General features: G+C 39.1%; 1 protein-coding gene across 1 annotated transcript; it reads left to right on the top strand.

Annotated features, from left to right (window-relative positions):
• The first annotated feature begins 3,835 nt into the window (after window positions 1-3,835).
• Window positions 3,836-19,028, top strand: LOC145228428 (uncharacterized). The gene is made up of 25 exons (XM_080093488.1): window positions 3,836-3,983; window positions 4,126-4,198; window positions 4,579-4,772; window positions 5,202-5,328; window positions 5,622-5,665; window positions 5,818-5,870; window positions 6,415-6,584; window positions 6,759-6,836; window positions 7,213-7,343; window positions 7,744-7,962; window positions 8,905-9,009; window positions 9,301-9,521; window positions 9,886-10,093; window positions 10,335-10,440; window positions 11,819-12,110; window positions 12,760-14,705; window positions 15,163-15,246; window positions 15,628-15,872; window positions 16,060-16,206; window positions 16,334-16,436; window positions 16,580-16,705; window positions 16,780-16,910; window positions 17,031-17,165; window positions 17,321-17,497; window positions 17,884-19,028. The coding sequence occupies exons 1-25, from the start codon at window positions 3,867-3,869 to the stop codon at window positions 18,847-18,849; spliced, it is 6,198 nt and encodes a 2,065-aa protein (XP_079949614.1). The 5' UTR covers window positions 3,836-3,866; the 3' UTR covers window positions 18,850-19,028.
• The last annotated feature ends 38 nt before the right edge of the window (window positions 19,029-19,066 follow it).

The raw sequence follows: 19,066 nt of genomic DNA, 5'->3' as shown, positions 1-19,066 counted from the left end.
ATAACTAACTTACAAATATATATTTGCTAATTTTATTTAAACAGGTATAACTTCATAAAAATAAACGGTCTTTCATCAGAGTTGAGCACTTATCGAAGGGTATGAATACGCGTAGGCTACGTTATTATCCAACGATACAAACAGAAAGATAATTTACCCTCTAAATAAAGCGACATGCTTTACATACCACTACGTGGATTTCGTTATAATTCGGTGTTTAATGTCAAAACGACAACTTATAAAGCTTTAAATTATCCTATAGCAACACTGTTTGTAAATTTCTCAACAAATTTTATACAAGTGTACAGATTTTTTACAACCTTTTTAAAGTATTAATTATGGAGAGATTTCCATTTCAAACTCCAGTAAATCAATCAGTTCGGATAAACACACCGACACACTATAGGCCCAAGCATGAAATTTAGTCACATTTTTGTTCGGAAAATCACACTTTTGCGCAGACAAATATAAAAGATTAGGTTACATTTGGTGCTCATTAGGCGTAACGTTAAGGCTTATATGCAAACAAGGATTAGATTAGAGGAAATTTCGGAACTGCATTTTAGTTGCTGGGCCTGCTATAATAGGTCAGGATATTCAACGATTGTGTTGACCAATCGGGATAGCATAACTTAAAATCTAAAGCATTAACAAAATAGACAAAACCAATTCATACCGCCGAAATATCGAAAACACTTCTTCCAAGTGGGCTCAAAGTTAAGCTTTTAAGTGCTGTAAAATGTTCCATTTCTTGATGTTAGACACGCAAGACTAGACGTATTTTAGATGCACTCCACTATATCGGTCATCATGCTGATACCGATTTAATAGTTCATGTATTGCAAAAGTTTACGAAGATACATGTCTTTTACAAAGGGCCAACTTATATGCCAATTTTAAATGGTCAAATGTCCCCAAAAGAAGAAAAAACGGAACATGATTTGCATTTTTTAACGCCTGAGCTGCATTAGGCTCTTTCATTATAGGAATTGTGTGTGTTGATTCGCAAAGCTCAGCAGTTCACATTGATTTAGTCATCTGTCGGAAGTGTCTAGCCACTTCCTTTTGAAATCGAGTGCACCAGCTGCCTTGTATACATTTTAATGTATATGTACGTTAATGGATACAGGTTGTACTAAGTAAATATGTTGATTTCCCGAATCATTTCGTGTCTCACAACTTAAACGATGGTGCAATCAAATATATCCTTATGAGATAACATGCACACGCGTAGTTTACCATCGGGAACATGGAAGCCAACACTAAACAAGGAAATAGCTGTTGGTTAATAATTTATAACAGCAGGGCTGATTGTGGACTGTTCTTCTGGGCGAGGTTAGAAAGCATCCAGTAATGTTGAAGTGTAATTTTCACAGGCTCTGTTAAGAGCTGAATAACGTCACTTAACAAACGGAAAAACATTCCAGTTTCCAACGAAGATGACGTTAAACCAGTATCACAAACACAGATTGTGGCAAAAAGGGCGCCTCCGGCAAAATGGTTTTGTTACTGTGCATTCTTTTATGCACAAGACTACCGCAAACATGATAGCTAAAAACTGCTGTTTATCGCCTCTGTGACCAGGGTGCTTAAACCAACCAAGCGAGAAGATTAGTTACAATATTCAGCACCCAAGTACGTCACTTGGTAATAGCTCAAACTGCATATGTCTTCATAAACATTTCAACCAAAAAATCGTTGAATTTAAAGAACAAACTTACTGTACAGTTTATCTAGAAATTGCAAATAGTCTTGTAAATCACACAAACTTGAAATTAAGTGATCAACTTGAAGTAAATAGTGATTGTTTTTGACCTTCTTACAATACAATGAAAAATGTACACAAACAAACCACAGGATGTACATGAACATGGTGTTTTAGATGAAACAGTCTTCTTAAAAAGCAATAATTTTTAACCAGTAAGAAGGCTAAAAATTACCACTTAAGTCCTAATTTATGATTGGTGTCATCTGTGATGCACCAACTCCTTGGTGGTTTGGTGCACTAAACAAAGTGTAGTGTAGTAAAAAAAACTGACACCCCATATTGTAAAGGTGCTCATTTCCTATTAAAACAGCTTGATGACTACTTCAGTGCGCCGGCTCCTTCAGCACTGTAGGAAAGTTGCGCAGTGGCACGTTGCGCATACACACACGCACCACACGGACTTCTCTACGAATGCTTACAACAAGCACACAGCCCAGCACGCTTTATAATGATCGCACGCCAGCCAATCCAGCCCAACCCAAGCGAAACGCCTGTCTGCGAGACACCGCATTCAGCACCACGATGTTGCCTCTACCAAAAACGTTGAAAAACAACGAAAATTTGCTGGTTTTGACATGCTATTTGTGCAAGTTTTGTGTTCGCCACTGACCCAACTAAGACATAGTAACAAAGTTACATGATTTCAAGACACTATGTAGTGGTTTGATGAAACGTATGTACGCTTTGTGCTAAGATTATGAGCGTTTAGTTGAAGTACCAAGCGCCTATGCTCCGCCAGACGGATTCCTTTCGTTCGCATGGTACTCAACCAAACCGCCATGTTGAAATCGAGTGAATTCAAGCGAGGATATTGTGTCAATAGTGAAAAAGGCATTACCGTACACGTTCTGCTGTCAGTTAACACGGTCGAAACCCTCTTTTTAGTTGCGTGGTGACTGGTGCAGTTGTAGACTATAGATTAGATAAAGTAAAAAGAAACCATACTGTACGTACATTCGTTTTGGAGGTAATTAGTTGTGCTTTGAGGTGCTTTAAGATAAGAATAAAATGCGTCATGTGTTGGTACTGAATGCGTGTGCTTTGGTCCACCTCGGACTAAAAGCAAAGCCTTCGCCGCTCTGTATTCTCAGAAAATACTTTTGGTTGTTTTTTGGAAGTAAGAGAAATTGGTTGGAATTTTAGAGCTCGCGCTTTACCACAATCTTGACATATATCAGTAGGCTTAGCCATGCTTTCTGGTCCATAAAGTTTAGCGAATCGTTTTATATAATGTGTATCAAAAACTACACTTACGAGCACTTTTATGGTTAACGTTAATTTCTGGGTTAGAAGATTGACAGTGGAGAACTGCAAGCAAGCTGTATAGTCAAGGTTTTCATTGATCCGAAAAAAATGTGGCATGGAAATGGGTATGGAAAGTGGTGGATCGATTTGCACAGTGGGTGCGGACGTTTCTTGTGTGACGATGGTCTGTATTGTTTGCTCTAGGCGAATTAAGCACGAGTGACGTGTGTTCTGATTCTGAACAATTGGAAGCCCATTCAAAACTTGTATAGTTGTATGTGGTGTGGTGGGGCTCACTGTAGACAGTTAGTTTTAAGCTATAGTAAGCACAACATAGGAAACTGGCTACAGGATAGTCGACATAAATGTCAACAACTATAAACAAAATGTAAAGCGTCGAATCATGGTTTTAGTGGTTAGGTCACCAGTCGTTTTTTGCTTAATTCGCGCTTGGAAATGTCGTGATTGCTGTGACGTTATCAAGCCTAATGTACTTTAATCAGGCACATGATTATTGTGTGTGGTTGTAACCTTGTGAAACTGTTTGGTAGTGTAAAGCAGTGGTACTAGAAAACTGTGTAGACCAGGACCCGTGGTTCTCAGTATTAACTAGGCAATCTTGCTACATGCTGTTTTTCTGTGCACAGCAGCATGAAACGCAAATGCTGTATTTGTCGGGGGAAGTAAGAGGTGTGGTCCAAATCTATGTTATCTTTTCGATCACAAATAGTCACAAATACAATAAAAACTACTTTTTGTACAATTTTGGGCAACATGTTACGCAAAAAACATGACTTAAACGAACTACATGTACACCTCTTTTTCACGCTGCTTTGTTTCAAAGGCACTTTGTATGATATTTAACATGGAAATTTCTCGTGCAAAGCAAGTTTTAAATGCAGATCCGGAGGCCGAATCATCACACGAAACCTTTCCAGCAGATTCCACTGTGAAAACGACTGACTGTACAGTAAGTGTAATCCCTTGGGGCAGCTTCACTTTCAAATATACCATTATCGTTGCTATTGTTGCACTTTGCGGCATAACAGAGAGTCAGACGTATTATTTTGTGTTGTATTTTATAGCATCTTAAAAATTCAAAATGTTTTCAGGACGCTAATGACGAAGTTTTGCAATCTGCCGAAGCTGTACTTGACAACCAAGCAGCTAACCCAGAAACTGCAAGTAAGTAACAACATAAACACAACGACACATAACCATTCGCCTAACGTGCTTCCACATTTTAAAAATTAACACTATTTGATTTTAAATTTTTGTTTTAAACGTTACACACTACTACCAAATATCCAATGCGAGCTTTATAAAAATAAACCCATAGTGTTGACCGAGCGCTGTTAACATCCACTTGAGGGCCCAAGCTGCACGAGGTCCGTGAGGTTAGAAACTGGCACTGTCCAGAAGCTTCGACCTCAACATCCGTTATAAAGGTTTTGTATTATATAGCAAAACATACCCTAATATAGCAAAACATTTTGGAACCCTGCTGTTAATTTGGAAGTTCAGGTTGCATTTTATGACATAACATCAGATAATGTGTAACACAGAAAAAAAGAAACGTGTGAAGATCAATATACCTAAAGAACGAACTCAATCTGGAGCTAACAAAAATAACAACAACACAGCTCCTTTGGCAAAAATAAAGTTGGTTCGTCACAAACGGAAACCCTCTCGATATCAGGACTGTCTTTTTGACATTCCAACTAAACTTATGAACATCAATCGAACAGTACCAGCCGAGGTAAAGTAAAGCCAACACTTACCAGCTTTTTTCCGTTTATATTTAACAAAAAGTAGCGTTTCTGATGTAGAGTTGCTGACACAGCCTTAAGTATAGGGTGACCATTTGACTGATGTAACCAGGGTTTTTTTAAGGTTTGGTTTGGGTGACCGCTAAGTAGTTTTAAGAGACCGCAAGTGTATTATTTAAATACAAAAAAATAGCCATATTTGCTTTTGGGAAACACGGTCCCCCAAAACACCTTAAAAAAACACTGGATGTAACCGTTTCTATAAATGAAGATAATGTGTAGTGAGTTCCTATCGTACAAACACTGGCTGTTGCCAGTGTCGCGATCCCTGGTGTGGAAATGCCGTTAACATACCCTTTGATAACAGAATTTGAGATGTTGCAACTAAACTTAGTTTTTAAAAAATATTCGCTTTACAGGTGTTTCGTGAATGTCACAAAAGAACTCCCAAGATTCTAAAATCAAAATCTACTGAAAAGCTTCGAAATCAACGATTGCCTTCCCCTCCTAGTGTCCAAACTGCAGTATTTTGTGCTGAAAGTGCCGGTAAGTGCTTGTTGGTGCCTAAGATGCTGGAAACAAAATTTACCATTTAAAGTTTTGTAAAACTTTTTGGGAAATCGAATAACCTTCGCATCCGCGCTTTTTGATTACTTTTGTGCTATTATGAATATTTCTTCTTAAATACAAAAAAATATGCGCCCCAAACTTAATACGGTTTGTTTTAAATCACACCCCAATTTCAATGAAGTTGCCTTGGTGCAGAAATCACATATCTACTATCCCAGCCACTTCGCAAATACAACATTCGTTCCTGTTACGTATGTGTTCCTTTTCAGGTGGCGCAGTGACTTTTGATGAAGAAGGAAATTTTAGATTTAAGGTACCAAGTGTGTTCACATGTAGATGCTGTAATTTATCCCGTTATAGAAACATTCATGCTTTTTGTAGTAACTAGTTTCCAATTTATTGTTTGTTAAAATAATTCAATGAGATTTTACTTCACATCTTAGTAATGAAAATGAATTCTCATAGGTCTGCAAAGAACATACGATTCGGAGCAAATTAGGTGGCGTTACGTCGTACAGGTAAGGTCAATTCACATTCTGGTTAGGCGTATCACATTCAATTAGCCTGTTAAGGAATGGAGTTACGAAGAAGCGTATTGATTAAGCTAACCTATGTAAGCGGTTTTTACCCAATCATGTTTGTCAAAAAAACTAAAGCGAATAATTTTATCACAGATCTTTTATCAGTCCTACTAGCGTTTGTTAAATGCGACTAGAACATACGCAGTGGATATTCAAATATTTGAAACCCAGCCTGCGGTTGTGCTGGACATCGAGCTATATATTCGATTGCGGGGAAACCAAGTTGCTAGTTTCTTATTTCCCAGACGCCCCACAAAGAAATATTTTTTACCGAAACAGCTTCTCGTGTCTCATTTAGTATTGCTATTTCTATGAACTCTAAAACTGTGTCTTTTCACGATGTAAACAACTAAAATCACTAGAACAATGGGTTCTCTCTTAAAGTTCGAAAGTTTGTAACCCCGATAGTGCCCACTTTGGGTATGTTAGATTGTATTGTAACTGTTAAAAATGTATGATAAAACGGGAGTGTGTATTACAGATGCGACATATGCGATATGCTCTTTCCACGTTCGTTCAGCTTGAGTCGTCACTACGAGCGTCTTCACATTAATCCACGCTTTATTCGGAACAAGGGCAAGAAGGACCAAGAAATTATAAGTAAACTGACCCAACCCAATGGACAAGAGAGCAGCAAAGACAACAAGAAAGGTGTTCATAGTTACCCAAGCCACGGCATATATAACGATACCGTCTAGTTCCATTTTTGTTCAATGAGACTAATGTTTAGTTAAAGTTGCCCGCTGCGTTTTTGTTAAGTCTTCGCCGTAGGCTATATATTGTAAACGCATCTCACGTCGCTTGAATTTATTTTGTTATGTACAGGCGATTCGGAGAAAGGAATCGAAGAAAATGCGACCACGGCATCTGACCGATCTACTTCAGATTCGGAAATTCCAGCAGGTATATCATATGATTGTTAAGGTTCTTTTTATCTCTAAAATTACTTCCTTATAAAAAACTTCCTTATAAATTCTTTGGAGATAATTAATTATCATTGGTTTGTCAGTGTCGTGGTTTCATGTTTACAAAGGTTTTCCCAATCCAACCTGCGTCAACGATGTCTAAATCTCTTCAGTATTTACCACTTCATCCTGTTCTATCGTTGTGTGTGTTACTACTGTGTAAAGAACGTTGTTTGAATAGATTTATATCTATTTTACAATAATAGCTATTCCTGAACTTGGACGCCAGTGTGCATTAGTTAATCTTCATAAGCTCGATTGAAAATCATCTGCTGTAGCCTAGAAGTTATTCACGTATATTTTTCGTATTTTAGAAATCGTCAATAGTGCAGAAAGTGATGAAACAGGTGATAAAGACGCCTCATTCTATTTGTTTGCATGCAAGTTGTGTTCCCGCCAGAAAATATTTTTCACACGAAAAGAAGAATTGAGAAGACATCACCAAGTAAGCTTGTCCAATTTCTTCTTTGCTTTATTTCCCAATATTAGCACACAATACCACTGATGTGTACAGAATTGTGATTTCATGACCTGTACGTAAACTAAGATCACGTTTTTCATGCTGTATATTTTACAAATTGTCAATGAAACGTTTGTTAATAAAAACGGATATTGTTCAGGAAAAGAAAAAAATATATTTTACATTTATTTAACCTTCACGATTTGTAAATAGTTTGATGAATTAGCTTTTGTTAGAAACTGTCTAGCTTTTGTAATCAGATCATATCAGTGTGTGTATAGACAGTATGTATATCGAACTGTTGCATTTGACAGTTGCTTAAAAGTTATCAATGTAGGCAATTCCCTGTATCTCTACGAACCTTATAGTTACTAATCTTTTCCAGGCCAAACACGGTAACTTAGTCCGCAAAATGCTCAACGTGTTCAAGTGCGATTCTTGCGAGCGATCGTACCCCACACGTCACGAACTGCGACGTCATCAACGAAGTCACTCAGGTGAACGTCCCTACGCATGTCGATTCTGCGCCAAAAGATTCCCAACATCCACAAATGCTAGACGACATGAAAGGACACACACAGGGGATCGGCCACACTTGTGCAAGGTAGGCCTAGACCTTCATCGTTTTACATACCTAGTTGGTAGATTTTGTTCACGATAAAACAAGCTTAAGTGATCAAAGTCTCACATGAACCTTAGGTAACACCTTATCTCATTGTTTAAACTTTGTAATGATGCTAGTCCTTACATGGCACTGAGTGGAGTCAGTACATGCTTAAGTCTTACAGGGCAAAAAAGTTAGTTGTAAAGATCATGGAATTGTGAACCCCGTTTGTACCAACGGATTAAAACTTTACATCTTAACCTCGTAGTGTAAACAGGATAACTACTACGATGCGTTTTGAGCTTACAAGGGCAAGCAACAAAAGAGCTGTGTAATCATCTTGCATCGTGTACACCTTTGTAAAAACTTTTTACATATGGTGGCTGTAAGTGGGTTGAGTCACGGGTTTGATGACCTCACAGCTTTCTATTTTTTCTACTTGTCCTGTCATACGATCAAGTTGGTAAACAGGGGCCCAATGCGAAATATTCCACAGGCTGTTGGTTGTAATGTGTTGTGGTATGTAAGGTGGTAGACTTTATAAAACTGTTCTGTTATCATTTGTGATTTTATAACATCAGCAGTTGCTCAGTTAGTCCCTCCATACGTTCTGCGTGTAATCAAGATGAAATCTGGCTAGTATCATCCTGGTGTATCGATCCTTGTAACTTCATCAGTTACCAAACTAACTTCCCAAAAATGGCTGAGAAAAATTTCTGAACTTAATGAATTAGGGCATTGTGTAAAACATAACTTTGTGCAATATTTTTTGCTGGATAGCAGGCATACCCACTTATGTCATTTTACTAACATCTATGGAATCTTACTTTACATCAAAATAATGCAGTTTTTATAACTTTACATGAATGGTTTATAGTGCATGCAGAATGGAAGTGTGGTTAGGTCCCCTTGATAGTTCTAATCAGTTTGTCTTGCTTTAAGGTTTGTAAGAAAGGATTCATTCAAAAAACGGATATGGTGAAACATTTAAGGTCGGTTCATAAAATGAAGGTCACCAAAACAAAAGCGGAACGTGCAGTCAGAATGGTAATTTGAATTTAATCGATCTCAGGGCGTTGAACTTGCATATGTTTTGGTCTATAGCAGGGGTCACCAAACTACGGCCCGCAACACATTTTTGGTTTGCCAAATCGTATTGATAACTTTGTAACATTCAAAAATTAATCTAGTCCTTACGAAAGTTTTCCTGTCTCTATATGTAGAATTGATATTACTTATAGTTTCATAGAATTACAACGCCCAAGCTATCAGTTATCACACTATACACAGTTTTCTCGAAAGTATTTCACTACCAACCTCTTTGTCGTATTATTTTAGAAGCGCAAAGTCAAGAGTTTGTCAGAAGCGATCTCAACTTCAGCGCCAGCGCTGCCGAAAGCACCGACTCAAACTGCAACTTCTGTTAAGCGAGTTCGGGATAAGACCAACGAATTTGAAGAGAACATAGATTTTGCAGCTTACCTGAAGCTGGATCAGTTCGAAAAAGGGTCGCTCATGGGAGGTCAAAGTGTTGTGGAGTCGACAGGTGTCAACAACAGGTGGGTTTTAGCAAACCAAGATACGTTACGTCTTAACAAATCCCCGGGTGAGAGTTCGAAAAAAATCAGATTTGGTATGATGCCGTTTGCAGACCTGACTTAAACTGTTACTTGTATGGCAGTTTGCCTTTGCCGTTTTCATAGGTGTAATGTGAGCGCTCGGGGCTGATCCCAGAAAATGCTTGCATATTTGTATATTTACGACATACAAAAGGGTTGGTGTATCCAAGGCGATAAGAATCTTTAAGATAGTACCAAAGTTTGTATGCTGGCATGCTGAACCAAAAGTACGTCAACAGTGTGGTTGTGACAGTCGTTGCGTTAGCGGTATCTTGTCCGCCTGTGAAAATATTTGTTTAAACAGGAACATAGGAGCGACAAGCACACAAGAGCGTGGCAGTGAGAGAGCCGCAAAAGGGTCAATGGATGACCCGATGATTTTAAACTCAAGCGAGACTTTGGGAGTGGACGGAAAACCGAGACGCGGCCACAAATGCACGGAGTGTCCAAAGTCATTCACAAGTCAAGTCAACCTGCGTCGTCACTTCAGGCTCAAACATGAGCGAAATCAGGTAAAGAGCACATCGCGCCTATCCCCGTCGTGGTTTGTTTAGGTTCACTGAAGCGACTCGCATGTGCAGTTTGGCAATGAGCTTATTGTTTTAAAGTTTGGTTTCCCGTTTTATATTGCCCCTTGATGCGTATCAGTGATTACGCCTCAGTGATTTCTGCACACGGGTATAATAAATATTTTGAAAATCTTTTGGTTCAAAAAGTGCTTCACGTGGTAAAATATATAATTTTCTTTTCAAGGTCGTGCGTGCAGCTATGCCCGTGAGTATGGTTGTGGAGAAATTCAAGATTCAAGACGAGGAAGAAGGAAAAGATGAAGAAAATAAGAAGCTCACAGTTGTAGATGGTAAGTTGTGGAGCACACTACAGTACATGCCCTCGACAATCAAATCGAAAAGCGTTAAAACACAATTTTGTACTCCAATCTTGTAAAATTATGTTGGCAACAACCTTTTGGAAAACAATTTACGGTGAAAACCTTATCCTTAACCATTTCCAAAATGAAATTGCAAGTAGCAGCTTTAACTGCTGGCACTGCTCCCAACATATGTTCTTGTTACGTTATGTAGATTTTACAATAGGGCATATTCTGTTATTTTGTTTTTCAAGAAGTTAATAATGTCATGAAACTATAAAAAAGACGTTTGGATGTTATACGCTAAAGTCATACTAAAAATAAAACGTTAAGTCTAAAATCTAGAGCAACACTAATTCATGTATGTGAAGTTTCAATGGTAATTTTATTGAAATTCAACGTTCTTATGTGTTGGAAATATAACTTATAGAGCAGTGGTTCCCAACCTTTTTGACCTTGCGGCACCCTATCAAAGAGATAAATAGTTTGCGGCACCCTGGCAAAACTGGATCAGTTTTGTAGGGCTTCTGTATTTCAAATAACTGTATGAAACAACACAGAATGAGTTGTGCAGTATAGCGCGTGTAAATAAATGTATTTATTCAAAAGTCAGTGTGAAATTTGGGCTTGGCTTCTTGCACAACGTCCCTTTTTATGTGAAGGCACATTCGATAAAACTACCCGCATTTCTTCCTCGACTATACGGTTGGGAACCACTGTTATAGAGCGTTAACTCACGGCTCCTAATGCTCGTATGTGACGGGCTTGCGTTTTCTCTAATCAGGAAAAAAATAACAACTTTAGTAATAGATCAAAACCATCAACAGCATGGCTTAACCTGACGATCACTGTTTGCCTTTTTAACTAGAGTAGAGTAAAACCAATGGACGATAAAATCCTTGGTAAAACAGAATCAGTCGGTTTAATAAAGGAATATATATTTCGCCTATGTGGCATCATCAGTTCCTGTAATCGAAATACAAATCCACATAAAAATGAGTGCTAAAACAAACACGCTAAAATGAATAAAATAAACTCAAAGCAGCATTTTTATATCGATTTGTATTTCGATTACAGGAACTGATGATGCCACATAGGCGAAATATATATTCCTTTATTAAACCGACTGATTCTGTTTTACCAAGGATTTTATCGTCCATTGGTTTTACTCCACTCTAAGTAGGAATGAATAGCTTTTATTCCTCAAAATTCAAAGACTAAAAAAATGACTAAAAAATAGTCTCGGTTCAAAAGGCAATCCTTGTCACTGAGGAGGACTGGTTTCAAACCTGATAACGCTTATTTAATATCCTGTATGAATCCATCAATAGAAATATTTCCCAATTACATACACCACAATATTGTTTAGACGAGATAAACAAAGGCGCATCACCTCACAAGACAAAGGAAAAGAAAAATGAACAGCTTGACAATCAACAACCAATGATGAACCCCATCACTGCTGGCGCAATGGAGTCTACAATTGATTCAAAGCTACCTTCTTCTTCAGTTGCTATCACACCGAGTTTCCTGCCAAACAGTTCACCCAGTGTTAATGTTGTCTCGGTAACAAAGAACCTGTCACCACGTAAAATCGGAGGCAAGCAGCATGGTTCCAAACTCAGCAGTATTCTGCAGCGTCTGTCAAATCGTCAAGATAGGTTTGTGCCTAAAATTGTTTTGTTTTGTTGGGCTAGGATTATTGCATTTGCCTATTTATTTTGCGAAACGATACTTCAAGAAGGGATTTTGCAAGTTTAATCTTAAGGCCTAAATTTTGTATTAGATTCTATATCTAGCTATGTTTGACTGTAATTTTAATGGTTAGTTGAAGGAATGTTTGTAAAGTATTGCCTTATAGCGAGAAATCGTCGTCCACTAAAGGAAATGCATTTGATTGACTGATTTTCCTGGCCGTTGCGTTTTAGATATTGTGTGATGATTGCTTTATCCCCTGCAATGCGTTTAGTGATTGTTTTGTTCGCCAAAAACCATAAGGCAAGAACTGGATTGCATTGCTAGTGATGAGGCAAATTAAGACAAGGACGTCTGAGTATAAATACTGATGCAAATGAGGCGTTGTTTCATGAGTCGTGCAAACGTCAAACGTTTACGAAAAGCTTACATTAATAAGTTTCGTTACAATGCTTTACTATGGATTCTTAATTTTGGTGTGGAGTTTCATTGTGAAGTAAGTACACAGAACATGACTCGCGTGAAAATGTGTAGAACGTGTTGCCTTATGTATCCGCAAAATTAAGTGAATTTTAGATAGGGCTTGTCTGTAATAAAGGTACTTGTAATTCGCAGCGCGTTGAAAACTGTGTCAGCTCAGCCTACAGGAGAAACAAAGCAGCAAGCAACGGCAGTAGATGACGCGCAACGCCGCAACAACAAGCGAAAACTTCCGGTTCCATCGCAGCGAGGAGACCCCTTTCCCGAACCTGCTCACAGCCGTGGACCAAACCTTGTCCACGAATCGGATTTGTTTCCTATGCCAGAAAAAGGGGTTTCTTCACTGCTGATCGCCAAGGCTGCAAACTCGCTAAGAAGCCCTCAGCGCCAGCAAACAGCCAGAGAGGTTCGAAAAATTCGAGCTAGGACTTTTCATCCTTATTACCAAGCAGCAGCACCTGTGATGTCACCTAAAGAACATTCACACAAGATTAGCCCGCGAAAAACAAAATATTCCATGCCTGAAGCGATCCCTAACTATTTTGTCACCTTCAGTTCCACACCGACGCGAGACACTGCCAATGCTGATGTGACGTATACGGTTGCGCACCCAAAGCGACATAGCATCCCTTCCACCCACCAGGTCGGATTACGGTCGTCGCAATCAATAGTTCTACAGAAACCTTCGTCGTCGTACAGAAAACGTTCGTCCCACAGCCGCCCTCATATCAGCCCTGTCGTATCTGAAAAAGTGCGTGGCGCTCTATACAAGACTGCTCACATTCCCCGCCCGGAGCCAACAGGGCCCACTGTAAATTTAGACTATAAATGTACCAATCCTGACGTAAACCCCTTAAACCTGAAAGTCAGCAGTGGAAGCAAGAGACCACGCGAAAAAACAGCGAAGGAATCAGATTCACCACTAGATTTGCGACATCCAAGTAAAAAGCATACACATGACTACATTGTAACCGATAACGGGGCACTGGACTTCAGTAAGAAAACAAGAGAGTCGTTGCAAGATGGGCCAAGTGAACCGGAAAGGAGTGATTTGCCTCTTGCGCTAACCAAATCTACATCTTGTTTGCATCCAGCCAAGCAAGCTCGCTTGCAAGAAAATCTATCGGTCTTTAAGAGTGTTTCTGGTCCCTCAAACCAAAAAACTTTGCAGAAACTGGATGCACCAAGCTGTGTAGCGCCAACAATGTCGATGAATTTGCCGTTAAAGTTTCACGACGTAAAATTTCATAAAGGCCGCCAAGTTGACGGTGCCGGCACCGCCGGCCGCCCAATGTCGCTTCGACGTATCAACAGAAGTCAACGGCCGCGATCTCACCAGGGTGATCAATTCACTGCTAGTCCACATTTGTCCGATAGCCGTTTTAACCCTTACTCAGGAATGAGCTCTCGCATGCATCAAAACTCGCCGCAACAGAAACGCCAACCGCCACAATATTTGGAACAACGTCGTTACAGCGACGATGGATTTGTTCCGATTGTCTCTACTCCGAGTGGCAGCAATCAGCCACCATCAGTTGACGTTATTCGCGAACAACTTATTTCCACGAGGAACAAAGGCGTGACTGGGAATACTTCCTATTTGAATTCAAATTTTGGTCGACAACCGCCCCGGTATCCCACCCACCGCCCATCTGTTCAATATCCAATCTACAAAACCGACCAACCCCCGAAACAACCAGTATCACATTCTGCAGTTGAAATTCCAGCAAGACGGACATCTTTGGAGAGTCTTAATCACTTACCAGGAAGTACTTCAAAAGTTTCTACATCAAAGCAGGAAAGTGGTCGTCATAATAAGTCACGTTTAACATCGTGGGACCTGGATCGTGACGTTATGACACGATGTATTCAGAAAGCCCAGTATCAGCTAAAAATGCAAGCGATCGCCGATGCAAGGCAGCAGCGAGGCCAGCTATCTTCTATCCCGACTCATCCTTCACAAACGCGGACGTTTCAGCGCGGAAATGTCAATGTAGCGCATAATTCACCACTCGTTGACGCTTCCCCTTTAAACGAGGCCAGGTCTACTAACATGGCATCAACACTGCACAATATTAACGGTAAGGAAAGCAACTGCTTTTAAGTTTTTATCTTTTTCCATATTTCAAATGCTGGGATTCGACAAACACTTAACCGCTTTTAAAACTGATAACGAAATAAAATATTTTAATCATAAACATTACTGCCAAGGTAGTGGTGTATAAAGAATACATCGTGTATTCTTTATACATCACTACCTTGGCAGTAATGTTTATGATTAAACTACTTTTTAAGTCCGTGTATAGTGTTCCTAAGAAATAAAATATATTTAGCATCGAGTATAAAACTGATTTTTCGTAACCATTTGTTTGAATAGGTTGTAGAAGGGCTGTTATTAAATTTACTGTTAACGAACTTTACTGTCATCTTGGCAGGATTTTCTGGTAATGAGCGAAAAATCATAGATAAAATCATAGACAAAAGTCATAAACATGGGCTAATTGTATTTTAAAATAAGAATTTCATGAATTCATTTAGATCATCAGCTACTAACTAGAGATGGAACTTACATGCGACACGAATCTAATGATTCAACATCAGATGGCATCGAACTATTACCAGGTACAACCCAAACGCAAGTGCGGGGAAACATTCACAAACCAACCAATTATCTATTTTTTACAAAACCATTTCTTGACAAATCGTGGTACGCAAGTGTCATTATTTCGTCACTCGTTAAGTTGGTTTCTGGCATGTTTGAAAAGGAAGTGGCTACAGGTTGTTGAAATGTTTTGTACGGGAGACATACATAGAGGTTTAATTATTTGTTTTCACCGACATTTACAAAAACAGTTGTATGTACCATTTTCAGTATTGTCAACCAGAAAGGTTGCGTGTGTGTATGTATTGTACGCATTATATTAAACTAAGCTTATAGTACTCGTCTCAGTAGCCTTTGCTGCAATCAAGGTGACTTTAAGTTGCATTTTGTGACTGCTTCAGGTGCGAACAAAGACTGTCCAGGCATCAGACAGCGAGTTTCGAGCAGAAACGAACTTACTATGACGCCTGGTTTCGACACAAATGGCGAGGACTCAAGTAGGGATGGAGACGAGACAGATCGAATAGCACCACTAAAATCTAGTCCCCAATCTCTGCAACCCACTCAACCGTTAAGCCCCAAGGAAGATCCACCGACTGACCACCCAAACAACGTCAAACATGGAGACCTCGTTCATTCTAATAAGGTAAGCAGACATCTACGAACGAGGTACAAATGTCTCTCTTGTATTGGTATGGCTCTTTAGTGTGATTGAGTGATGAGATTTAAGTGTACTGATGACATAAGCCACAGTTGATAAGATATTGGACCTAAATTTGTACAGCTTTTTACCTTTTTTACGTACTAATCTACAATTCTCACATGACATATAGACGTGTACGGATTGCAATGAAAAAAGTGAAGTCAGTGTCCAGGAATCAGTATCCAACATTTCACTTGATTTGCAAAAGCCCGACGACGGCTTTGGTGACAAGATGATATCAGAGGAAGATATTACTGACCCTGTTGGAAACATCAGGGTATGTAAAACATTTCGTCATGTTTTTGGCCCTACAAACAGTTGATAATGAAAAGCTTAATTAGTGGCCATGAGGTTTTTTACTGAATATATTGTTATGTGAAACAGCTAAAATTTTAATTTACCAGGCTCAGGAAACTACTGAGGATGTTGACATGATGAATTCTCCGACTAAAGATGAAGCAACCTTTTCATCAAATACATGCAAAATATTCACACCTCAGCACACCGGTTGGTTTGTAAAAATATATTAAACTAATATTTGTTATTTAAACGTGTGTATATTGGTTAGTTAGTAAGGGTGAGTTGAATGTATTCTCAGACTGTAAAATTACTCATACTGTTTGATAATACGAGTTGTTCTTCTTCTGCAGCAACATCTCCAAGTGGAATAAAGGAAACGAATCTTTCGACAGAGAGCGGAGTGTCAGGCGATTGCCAACTGAGAGAAACTAACCTAAGCAAACTTGATTCTGCACCCTCAAAGTGCGAAAACGAAAGTACGTAAATTTTAATTTTATTTAATTTAAATTTATGCCTTGGCTTTGTTTGATTTGCGACCATTAAACACAAGGTCCAGTTACGCTATCATCGACGCACAAAGACCCACTGGAGAAAGCTCTAGAGAAGTCAGAGCCCGTCGAAGTAATGGAATCCTCGCGAAAGTTTGTGCAAAAGTTAAAACTACGCGCTGTAAAATCACAGGTAACAAAATTAATGCTTATGTAAAGTAAGTAGGTTAAAAACTTCCTGGCAATTTAGTTTTTTATGTTGAAACTGTATTTATCTGTTAAACAACATGTTTCGTGATTTTAATACATACAGGATGGAGCATCGAAAACTCAATGGACCTTGGTGGGAAACGGTCAGAATGTTCTGGAAAAGGTTCCTGAGGAGAAAGCAATACAGGACTTGCCTGTTGATCCAAAGCCTTTGAAAAACACGAATGAAAAACCAAAGGTGAAAACTTGTCACTTTTTGATACGTGTTTGTTTGAAAGTATTGACGAAGTTTATCTGACATAAAACTCAGTTGATTTGTACACCATCTTGTCAACTTATATACCATTAATGTTAAAATACGTAACCGCTCTAAAAATAAAACAAAACACACAGACTGCCACCCCATCGCGTCAGAAGTTACATGCCATGGCAGTATCGCCACGAAGACGAAGCAAAGCAGGTGAAAAATCAACCCCCAACCCGCCACCAGTCCCCGAATCTGTCGTGCAAAAAGAATCGACCGAAACTAATAAAGAAAAAAATCTTGATGATGTGATGAAGCACAATGAGGTGAGTCATCACATTTCAAGACAGGTTCTGTTGTTTTTAACCAACTTTCCTCATGGGTCCACATTTGTATTGTAGTCTATTTTTTATATTTTTCTTTTTTTCCCGCTGAATTTAGTCCACACAAAAAAAAACTTTCACAGCTGGTAAATACAGTCATACTGTTACTAGCCCGCAAAAAGGGAAATGTGTGACTAAGTGACTTCATTGTAAGTCGGGCCTTTTAAAGGCGTTGTACAGAATCAGTCGGTCACGAAGTTATGAATTTACGTTTATTCTAGCTAATTTATCGTTTTTATTTATCGTTTTTTTATCGTTTTGCGGCAAATCGTTTTTTATTGCTGACCATTTAAATGCAGTTATTATACTGAATTTTAATTTATTTTTAGGCACCTTTAGATAAATCGCCGCATGCTGCAGAAATAAGCAAAATTGTCGAAGCAAAGAAAAAAGTTGAGCAAAAGTGCAAAGCAGTCGATGAACCGGCTGCAAATGAACCGGTGGAATCACCAATATGCAACTTTGTGGTTTTGCTCGACCGTGAAGCTGTTCACAACGCAGTGTTGGCGCTGCAGACCGAGCAACAAGTGAGGCGTGCATTGCGCCACGAGAAAAATTTGCTGCTCAAATCAAAACGCGACGAGAATCCGATCGGGGAAACCCCCTCTGACGAAGACACAGTAAAAACAGATAAAACAAAGGAAAAAACGGAAGCGGTGGAATGCATTGGTAAAAACGTGGACATAAAAAGCGACGGAGAGCAAAGCAAGGAATCTGGTTCGACTGTGGCGCTTGCGAACAGCAGCTACGTCCGGCGCAGCGCTAAGCAAATCAACACCAATAACAAAGTGGAAATTGTGCCAGTTGTGAAAGACCACACTTATGTAAAGCAGGATCGCAACGCGGACAAAGAGATAAAGAAACGTGGCGAAAAGAAAAAGCAAAAAGTAACGAAATCTGGAATTGCAACTTCACGAAAAATGTCCGCTGCAAGTGCGAGAAGGGCCAAGAATAAACGAATTGTAAGGACACGGTCTGTAGGCGTGGCACAGAAAAAAGTGGGACCAAGCAAGGCAGCTTCTAATGTAGTAAAGACTAGCGTTGTCAAACATATCCCACCGACCAACCCGACCACTGTGGTAATAAAAGCTGATTTTGTGCTCAAAGTGCAAACATCGTCGGCTTTGGTACCTAAAGCTCAGCCACGAAAAATAGACTTGTCAAAAATTTTGCCCCCTGTTAGTGTCCACACAAAAAGAAGCGTACCAGTGCTAAGCGGTAGAAGTAGCGGAGGAAATTTAAGCAACAAACGCCGTTCTATAAGAAAATATTCGAAAGACTTTTTACCTAAATAATTTTACACGTAAACTTCCTATGTGCTGCGTTTTTTGTTATACAGTCCGATGATTTGAATGTTGCTGCCAACTGTTCTTATTTGTATATTACTGTGCAGTACGCGCTTTTTACTGCCATCGTTTCTTAAGTTCGTCATGAAGCTGCACGTGCTATTTAAAATAAAATCAGTTTTGCGCAACGACGTTTTTGCTCAATACGAAAGTACTCAGATCAAAA

This window comes from Phallusia mammillata, chromosome 5, assembly GCF_965637545.1.
Source record: "Phallusia mammillata chromosome 5, kaPhaMamm4.hap1.1, whole genome shotgun sequence".
Lineage (NCBI taxonomy): Eukaryota > Metazoa > Chordata > Ascidiacea > Phlebobranchia > Ascidiidae > Phallusia > Phallusia mammillata.
Note: the sequence above shows the minus strand (reverse complement) of the source record. Positions and strands in the feature narration are given on the sequence as shown.

Excerpts from the sequence above, each read along its gene's own strand:
- LOC145228428 (XM_080093488.1), top strand. The coding sequence starts at position 3,867 with ATGATATTTAACATGGAAATTTCTCGTGCAAAGCAAGTTTTAAATGCA. Across the intron at positions 7,963-8,904 it reads ATCGGCCACACTTGTGCAAG|GTTTGTAAGAAAGGATTCAT; the intron begins GTAGGCCTAGAC and ends TCTTGCTTTAAG. Across the intron at positions 16,911-17,030 it reads TACGCGCTGTAAAATCACAG|GATGGAGCATCGAAAACTCA; the intron begins GTAACAAAATTA and ends TAATACATACAG.